Here is a 10,100-nt window from a genome sequence, read left to right on the forward strand (position 1 = left end):
TGATATGGATTTTAAAGTAAATCTGTGCAATGCTCAGAGCGTAACCCATTTTGGTTGCCAAAATTGGGAAGCACTTTGCAAAATGTATGGTTTTTATGAGGGTATGATTGTCATCATGGATCTTGGTGATCCTGACATCGAGCAAGACAATATGGACATTTGGGTCCTTGTTGATACGCTTCCGATTGTACCGCTATGTGAGTTTTTCAAACATACTTATTAAATAATTTATATTGTTTATTTCAAAATAGTTGATAGCTTATTTCCATTGACAGCTTATTTTGATTCTTCAAAGACTGTGCGTAAGATGGTAGATAAAACTCACTACACCGATGGCACCGAATTAACGTATAAGGAGAAAATCATCTGATCGTATTTTGTACTCTTCTTGAGAATTACAATAACTATTATCAAACTCCTCCAAATTATGGTGAATACGTGCCACTAGTGCATGTGTTGAACCACGGTAACTTCTCTGGAGATAACCTGGTAAGATTTTTTACTATTACGACATCCGTGCATCTTTTGCATACTTCTAAAACTAGTACATCATTGCTAACTACAAAGTTATTATTATGTTTTTCAACAGAAACTCCCGATGGATTGTGTGCCTCATCTGATGTCTCTGAATGGTCGCCTCTCAGTTCTGAACATACTGCCAGGTAAATCTAGGGAGCTCACCTGTGCATATCGAATTTCTAAAACCGGTGAACACATGATCATCAAAGAATGTAAGAAATGTATGGACATTCGCAAGGAGGTTCTTGGAAGTAACATTCAGCGAAAGGCAAGAATTGGAGACAGGCTAATCTCCATTCTCCATAATGGAGAGTCAGGGGTTATCTTGTTTTTTGCTATTTTACCTTAGGAAATGTAGTAGGTCTTAATCGAATGTAGTAGGTCCTATGAGGTATAATATGTTTATTATGTGGTAATGTGTTAGAGTTGATAATGAGGAGTACTTGTGATTACGACTAGTGACCAATTTGCTATGTGATGTCATTGATGAAAACGATGATCTTGAGGAGGTGTTATATGACAATGATGTATTATGATGATAAGTTGTTAATGATATGATGATGATGATGATATTATTATATCATTGGGTGAAAGAACCGCGGATTAGTTTCAAGTGGATGGACATCCACTTGAAACTAGTCCACGGTTCTTTCACCCCGTGATGTAATAACTCATTATGATGTAAAACAATCTCTAAATTCATGTTGTATGAAAACTTGTGTAAAGGTGTATGAATACAACATGAAATTAAAAAAGAAATAAAATACTAAATAATAGTAGTAGCGCGGGAAAGGAGAAGCGCTACTACTAATTACCAGTAGCGCGGTCCTGAAGAACCGCTACTACTAAGTCAATTTAGCAGTAGCGTGGATCTAGGCGCGCTATTGCTAAGGTTTAGCTGTAGCGCCTTATCAGTAGCGCTTCCTCCCGCGCTACTGATAGGCCTAAAACCCGCACTGCTGCTAGGCTTTTCCCTAGTAGCGCGTTGCAGGCTGGTTTTCATATACCTCACAAACTCCTTGCGGTTTGCAGCTGCCTCCGCCAGAAAGGGGGCGGCTTCTTCTCCTCCTCGCCTGAGGAGATCGGCTCCAACTTGACATTAGACGGAGTTGTGGAGGAGGCGGGCCTAGAGCTCCTCACCCCTCCCCGCTCCCCGGATCCGAAACCAGGCTCTGACCCACTTGTTGGAGGCGTAGGGCTTCTTGCCCATCACGGCAACCGGTCCTGGAAGTGTGCTGGTGTGCGAAGGAGGTGGGACAGGAGAGGAGGAGGATAGGGTTTGCTTCCGCGCTCGTCTGGCTTTAATAGCCGGGGAAGGGTTGTCGAAGCTTCAATTCTACGGAGTAGGCTTCTCGGTCGCTGCACTGGCGTGAAACACGTATTGGTGGATGGCATGTCAGCCAGAATGAATGTGACGAAGTTTTCCAGAGCGAACACACACGGGAGAGGAGTTTTGAGTGAGTTTGGTGCGTCGGAGTCCGTTGCGGCAGACGTTCAGACTGGCCCGGACAATGTTTGTAGCCGTCGTTAGATGGCTAAAAGCTTTCGAGTTGTTTCATCCAGACAGTTGAGGTTGATTTGATGACACAAGTTGGAGTTGGCCTGAGAACACAGAAAGTTGGACACATGGGGCTCAAGAGATCACGTGAGTACATGTTCGAGCCAGAATCATATTTAGATTTTGCATGCACAAGAAAAACAGTGCGAGATAAGTAAAGTAGCCCACGCAAGTGTCCATGCATGTCTTCTCTTCGGGGGTATACGCTTCTCTCTCCAAAACAACCACGGCGACTTGTTGCACCAAAACAGCAAGGAGATGGCCCGGCCATCTTCGTCCAGTGAGGCAGCTGACACATACACACTCCCGGACAAGCCACGCGCCAAGAGTTATTGCCAACGGAGACGCACACTCATCACTCTCCTCCCTCCTCCACTCTTTCTACACGTACACTACCCTCTCAATCTCTTCTCAATCTTGGTTGCCTTTTTAACCACCTCTGCGCCGTCCACCACCTCACACAGCACAGCACAACCACACTGATTCATACAGCTAGCGAGTGAGCTGAGCTTAGCCAACCACACGCCTCCTAGCTAGCTCGCCCCGGCTTTCTCTTCTTGAGCGCCGACCGACCACTCACTCGGGCCATGATGAGCGGCGGCAGGATGAACCCGGCGGCGAGCGACGACTTCCCGTTCGCGGCAATGCAGCCGCCGCCCTACGTCGGCTTCGACCACGCCGGCGGAGGAGGCCAGCGCCACCAGGGCGCGATGATGTACGACAACTTCGACTACGCGGCCACCTTCGGCCAGTTCCAGGACGCGCCGAACCACCAGATGCTGGCGCTGCCGCCCAGCGGCGACGGCGCCGGCGGGCTGGTCCCCATGGCTCCGCCACCCATGCCCGGGATGCAGCTGCAGATGCCGCCTATGCCCCACGGGATGCATGGCCACGGCGACGTGTACCCGGCGATGGGGATGGTGAAGCGCGAGGGAGGCGCCGGGGACGCGGGGAGAATCGGGCTGAACCTCGGCCGGCGGACCTACTTCTCCCCCGGCGACATGATGGCGGTGGACCGGATCCTGATGCGGTCCCGTCTCGGCGGCGTGTTCGGGCTGGGATTCGGCCGCGCCCACCACCAGGCGCCTCGGTGCCAGGTGGAGGACTGCAAGGTCGACCTCTCCGGCGCCAAGCACTACCACCGGCGCCACAAGGTGTGCGAGTACCACGCCAAGGCCGCCCTCGTCGCCGCCGCCGGCAAGCAGCAGCGCTTCTGCCAGCAATGCAGCAGGTCAGACCCCACACCCCACCCCCACTCTCCATCAACTCTCTCTCGCTCTACTCATGTTCTTGCACAAGTATACTCCGTATAGCTTAGCTAGGTTGCAGCTTGGCTGGTGTGAACTGTTTGCCTTTCCAGTCTTCGCTCTGTTTTTGGTTCACGACACTTGTCCGTTGCGGCGGCCATGGTGCAAAAGCAGGTCTCAGTCTCAGAGACGACCAGTCATGTCAAACTAAAAAGACAACACAAAACACTAGTCCATGTAGCACAAACATGAGCTTTTCCATGGCCGTTTTCCCGTCCTGTGGATCGATGGAGACAGGATCACGAAAAGAAAAAGAGATCCAAAAGGCAGCGTTCTTTGGGCTAGCTGCACACTCCAGACCGCTGCGTGCTGCGACGAGCGGCTGATCCTGTGGCAGGCTTTTGCACCTGGGCATATCTCTGCCTTTCTCGCATTGACCAATGTTGTGTGGCGGTGCCAGTGGCGACTAGACTTTTGCATATGGGTTCACATGCATGCATCACTTGTTGAGCTAGCTAGAATTTTAATTTTGTTGAGTAGTACGTACGAGTTAAAAGATTTTGGTGCTCAAGGTTAGCTAGCTTAGTTTAGCCTAAATTGTTCTTGTAATTGGATTGGCCTTAGGTTCCACGTGCTCACGGAGTTCGACGAGGCCAAGAGGAGCTGCCGGAGGCGGCTCGCAGAGCACAACCGTCGCCGGAGGAAGCCTGCGGCCGGCACCACGGCGACGTCGTCGAAAGACTCCGCGCCGCCTTCCAAGAAACCCAACGCCGGCGCCATCTCCGGTTCCTACACCGCCGACAACAACAGTAAGCCGACACCTTGGCCTTATCTAATTGCATCCTGCCTGCTGCGATTGATCATCATTTATCGGAGCTAATTTGTACGCACGTACGATCCATTGATCAGCTTTGAGCACGACGAAGTCGACCATCTCCTCCAACACCAGCGCGATCAGCTTCCTCCAGCAGGGCCAGGCCAGGGCGGTAGCAGCGACAAGGCCGACGACGCTCACCCTGGGCTCGTCGCCGGAGAGGGACGACCGCCAGCAGCAGCTCCACAACCATCAGGAGCAGCAGCATTTCATCACCTCCCTCCTGCACAACAACATCAATAACAGCAACATCCTGTCGTGTTCCTCGGTGAGCTCCAGCACGATGCCATCGGCGGCGACGGCAAACGGCGAGGTCTCCAACCAGAACAACGACAACGCCAACAACAACATGCATATGTTTGAGGTGGACTTTATGTAGATGTTGAATCTGGAGCATTAGGCTTGACATAATTATGATCTAACCACAGTTAGAACACCACATTAGATTGTAAGCCGAAGTGTTTTGTTTTCACCGGTTACGGGGCGAGGTCGAGTGCTTTGGTGTATTGGGGCTAAACAGCAACAAAACATTATACTAATTGGCACCCTTAGTTTAGAGTGGACTTTGAGATAGTTTCAGCTACCAAGTATCTCGAAACAGGCATTCGCTCCGCTTTATAAATAAAACAACAACCATAAGTTACACGGCGGAAAGATACAATATGATGAGGTAACCCTCTCACATAGAGCAACCGGATAAGAGAACAATAAGCACAAATGGTACAATATTTGTACATGTGCAAGAACCTCCAGAAAACGGGAATAAGAACACGGGCACGGACGAACCGTCCCACACAAGTTTCATTATGAGAATCATGGTACACAGTCTTCTCTAGAAACTCTAGAATTTACAATACACTCAGCACCTTACCAACTAGCAGCAACCACAAGTGGCAAGAAAACCACAAAACAAAGTTAATGCAGATTCTGTTACCTTCGATAACCTATGAGCTGCTCTCATACTGCTGAACCAAATGGCACGGGATTTGGTAGATTATTAGATATGTAAGCTCGAAACATATACGAATCAAATTTCATCTCAACTAAATATTTTTTGGCCATGTGTGCATGGCTGATACGCCTCAAACGTATTTATAATTTTTAAAGTATTCATGCTATATTTATATTATATTGCATAACTTTGGCACCATTTTTTCATCATTTTTCTAGACTAACACATTAATCCAGTGCCCACTGACAGTTGATATTTTTGGCTTTGTAGAAAAATGAATTTTTTGGGGTGTAAAAAATCAAAGAAAAATATGGAAATTATATTTTATATTGGAAGAACCATTGTGCCACTAACATCATAGGGAAGGGGGCCACCAGTTCCCCACGTGGCCAGGCCACGCGGCCACCCCCATGGGTGCATGGGCACCTAGACCCCCGTTCCATCGCCTCTCGAGTCGATGCCTCTGGATCTATATATACCCAAGAATGCCTCCCATATTTCAAGCCTAATTATTCCCGTTGTTGGGGTTACCTAATACGGGTAGGGTCACAAGACATGCATCTTGGATGACACCTAGGGCCCCACATCTACAAGCATTAAAGCCTCTGGGCCACAAGCATATTCAAATGATCTTCACGACATTATTCACTCATATATCAACCATTCACTCGAAAGTTATCTATCTACTTTGATGCTGACGATTCATTCGGCTACCATACCATCCACTTGGCTACCCCACCAACACTCGGGCAAGGGAGACGAAGAGCCAGCATCTGAAGCATCCACGGGCACACGTCCACGAGATTTACTAGCCACCAATGCTTCAGTTAGCAATAGTAACACTTGTATTAAACTTGACTCATCAAAAACCCCAATAACATATCAAGGCAAAGGGGCGGCATACTCTATATAGGCCGCCCCATAGCAATTGGAGGGGGTTCACATTCTCTGTAATCTCCCATATGGAAGAAAAACAAACAGCTCCATAGCTCGAAACGTAGGGTCTTTACCTCCATCATGAGAGGTCTGAACTCATAAACCCTTGTGTCACATCTACGCTGTAACTAGACCACGCTCCTTCATCTCCCCCTCTCATACTGTCAGGATCGTTCCCACGACAGCTGGTGCCCACTGTTGGGCTACGTGTCTAGTGATTTATGGCGCAGTTGAAACTTTTCACTCATCATGGTTTCCGGCGGTGAGATGGTGCTTGGCAATGAGATCCATTTCGGCGCCCTTTGTTTCATTGCCGATGATTCGGCGTGGCTTCGAGAAGCCCCGCTGGATGCAGAGTCGCTGCCCATCCGTGGGGCAGCGCACTTCCGTGCAAGCACTTACGGAGTTCTACTGCGATAGTCGTTGGTCCCGTACCAGACGAATCTCCACCTCCCCTCTCAGCGTCGTTGCAAGCGCTCCGGCCGCTCACGACTCCAGCAATGGATCAAGCATGCAGTGGCTCTTCAGTCCACGGCCGAGCAGATAGCTTCTCTCAAACCTGATGAATCTTTCCATGACTTATTTGCCTCTCTCCATGAGGGGCCGGAAGATGAAGTCAACTGCGAGAGCATCGAGTCCTCCGCAGAAGTTTTGATGGCTGGTCTAGATAACTGCCCACCTGGTTTTCGAATAACCAGGACGGCCTTAGCCATTAGTCTCAGGAGCACGCTGATGGCGGCCTTGGATACGGCCCCCATGGCAATGAATCGATGCCTCCGTCTCACACTCAGGAGGAAATTGATGAACTCAACCGCAGGGCCGACCAAGTTCTACACACGCCTATCACAGAAATGATCCCCGAGGCTCTCGCCTTGGAGTCGACACATTTGGCCACCTTGGTCGAGCGCACACGCCTTGAGCAGCGGGAGAAAGCTCTCGAGGATCGGCTCCGGCAGCAACCTAGTTCTTGTTGGAGCAGAAGACAGTTGTTTCTGAACAACGATGATCGAAGTTACCGCGTGATGCACACTCCGTGCAAAACTTCGCAGCAGTAACAAGAATCACAAATTCCATTCAACCTTCTAGTTCAGTAGCTGAAGGACTTAGATAAATTCAAGTACTGTTGAAGACAACCATGTCATAGAACTCTGCCGTGTCTCAGTCAAAAAATCATATGCACAACAAGTCAGTGTGTGTGGATACGACTTAGTCGGCTCACAACCCGATTGTGCCCAGGAGTCGCCAAGAGTCACCACCCCCAAGATATATAGCTCACCCTCGGCGGCATGAGCGGTATGGTAATCAGAACCATGAGCAGATCACACCCCCTCAGCAATGTGATGATCATCACCGTGTACAGGAGACCCCTCCGTGGGAGGATTTGTACGTGCACTGGTAGTACAATGACAGACGCTGATACGATGACTATTGGAGGCCCGGTCCTCCACGATAGCCGGGTGGTTATCGTCCGCGAGATCAAGAGGGCATAGGTTACCATGACCCATAGTTCAACGCAAGATCCATTCTTGCCCAAAACCTAGTCGACTGGGGCAGAGCATACAGAGAGATCTTTGACAAGGATTACCCTAGGGGATCCACCTCCTTCGGCGAAATATGTTTCAACATATACATTCGCTCGACAGTGATTCCTGCTAACTACCGGCTGACGACTAGATTAGTGAATTCATCAGTAAGTCCAAGCCAGAGACGGCTAGAAGATTTGCAAGTGGTTCTCTAGATTGGAGGCGGCAATGATGTCGTGGCGATGAAGCACCTTCCCCTGATGTTAGAAGGATCAGCTAGGGCCTGGCTCAATCAGTTTCCCCCAACAGTAGTTTCAGCTAGGATGATCTCTCCCGAGTGTTTGTCAATACCTTTGAAGGGACCTACAAGTCATCGGGTGAATTGGCCGAGTTGCAGCACTGTGTACAGAAGAGCAACGAAACTTTGAGAGAGTACATCCAGAGGTGGGCCACGCTGGATAAAACAGACGAGAACATAACGAACGCCAAGCCATTTGCGCCTTCAAGCAAGGTGTCAAGTATCGTGAGTTGACCCTCAAATTTGGCTGAACGAAATTTGTGCACTTTTTCACATTACTTACCGCCTTTTATGTATTGGAAAGTTACACTTGGTAAAACTATGGACCCTGGTCCAGTTTTTAGCATAGAATCACCTTCCAATAAATTTTGCATGCACTTTCATTTTCAGTTTTCTTTCATTTTGAGATACATGCAATCGATAGAGAGATAGTTTCCTTCTTTTTGCTAGAAGAGAGATACAGACAATCATGAAAGAGATACTTTCCTTTTTCATGGAGGGCTAACAAGGAAATTATGAGAAATTAGAAGAAATGCACCTTACATTCTGTAATTTATTAAAAAACAAATACATCTTATATAAAGGAACAAAGGGAGTATCTACTAGTGTACTCCCTCCGTTTCTTTTTAGTCCGCATTTAAGTTTTTGTCAAAGTCAAGCTTTGTAGAGTTTGACTCATTTTATATTAAAAAATATAAACATTCACAATATGAAATCAATATTATCAGATGCACCATGAAATGTATTTTCATACTATATAGTTTTAGTATTGTAGATGCTCATGTTTTTTTATATAAATTTGGTCAAACTTTGTGTAGTTTGACTTTGACCAAATTTTATATGCGGAGTAAAAAAAACGGAGGGAGTATCTCTTAATTGCCTTGTGCAACTAGTAAGACTAGCAAGGTTGCCAACCTTGTTAGAACTGTTGGGGACACAAATGAAGTTTCATTTGCGTTACAAACATTACGACTACTACAGGGTTAACTTGCCCCAACATATTGATACCTTGGATTCTTACCGAAGAAACCTCACTACATACTCCAAACAGTTGCACTTGTAAGTCCAACACTGCACTTGATACACAAGTCAACAAGATCAAGCATTCTGGCACTGCTCCTACGGAGATAAGTGCCATGGAATATTTTTGTACTCCTTAACAAATTTCCTTCAGTGCAAGCTTTCAAAAGAGGTAATTGTTTTTTTTTGCAGTAGGTTCTGTAACACTTTTGTTGTATTCCTTGTTTTATATCTTGCTTAGTTGTAGGATTTTTATAAAAGCTATCAAAAACTCCAAAAAGTTTTATAATTTTGGAACCTAGTTACTTTTTGTTTAGTAGTTGTAGTGGGTATCATTAATGCAAGCATTTAGTTGTGTGATTTATCTACCACCAACAACAATGATTTCATGAGCAAACTTATCAAACCAACCACTAGTGTCGATTCCTATGATATCAGCCCTGCTTTGTTTAACCTTGTTATGAATGAATAACTTTCTGGCTCATTCAACTCTCTGGAAAATGGGTTGGATATTCCAACACGGGTCAAAACATCAAAGTTCTCGGACCTTGTGAAGAATATAGAAGGCACATCTGACCTTAAGAAGAAACCTCTGGTTATGCACGGATATGCCCCGGACCGTGCCTACACAGTCTAACAAGTAAGACTATACGACTTAGGTCGGATACTCCGACTTTGCCAGGACAACACACAACGGGCAAATTTTTGGTGGGCCTATTTATATACCATTTGTCCCCCACGAGGAAGGGGACGACTCCGACACTTTCTCCACCATTGTTCTATACCTAAAAAGATAGAGATATTCCTCCCTAGCCATCCATTCCTCCAATTCTTCTAGGGAAAGCAAGAGGAGATCATGACCTCTACTTCACGAAAGCAAATCTCGAGTTTGTCGATTCCCTACGCAATTCTACGTGAATCTTGTCACTCTTGGATTTGTTGGGAACTGTAGACGGTTGGTGTTTTCCCGGAGCTTTCAAGTTGTGTGGTTGTACCCCGGGCTGCAAAACTACTTGTGTTTTAACAAGGTGAACTCTTTTTGAAAATACATGGACATTTGAAAAAATGTTCCTTGGATGTTTACAATTCCTTCTTGTATTTGGAAAACTATACATGTAATTCATAAAGTGCTCATGTTGTTATAAAAAAGTTCATGTATTTTTTGTAGTTTGT

General features: G+C 46.8%; 1 protein-coding gene across 1 annotated transcript; it reads left to right on the forward strand.

Moving 5' to 3' along the window:
- Positions 1 to 2,414: 2,414 nt before the first annotated feature.
- LOC119338897 (squamosa promoter-binding-like protein 10) lies at positions 2,415 to 4,777 on the forward strand. The gene is made up of 3 exons (XM_037611104.1): positions 2,415 to 3,308; positions 3,949 to 4,133; positions 4,234 to 4,777. Exons 1-3 carry the CDS (start codon positions 2,665 to 2,667, stop codon positions 4,575 to 4,577), a joined length of 1,173 nt encoding a protein of 390 aa, XP_037467001.1. The 5' UTR covers positions 2,415 to 2,664; the 3' UTR covers positions 4,578 to 4,777.
- Positions 4,778 to 10,100: the final 5,323 nt, after the last annotated feature.

The sequence above is a fragment of the Triticum dicoccoides genome, chromosome 7B (genome assembly GCF_002162155.2).
Source record: "Triticum dicoccoides isolate Atlit2015 ecotype Zavitan chromosome 7B, WEW_v2.0, whole genome shotgun sequence".
In the NCBI taxonomy this organism is placed as follows: domain Eukaryota; kingdom Viridiplantae; phylum Streptophyta; class Magnoliopsida; order Poales; family Poaceae; genus Triticum; species Triticum dicoccoides.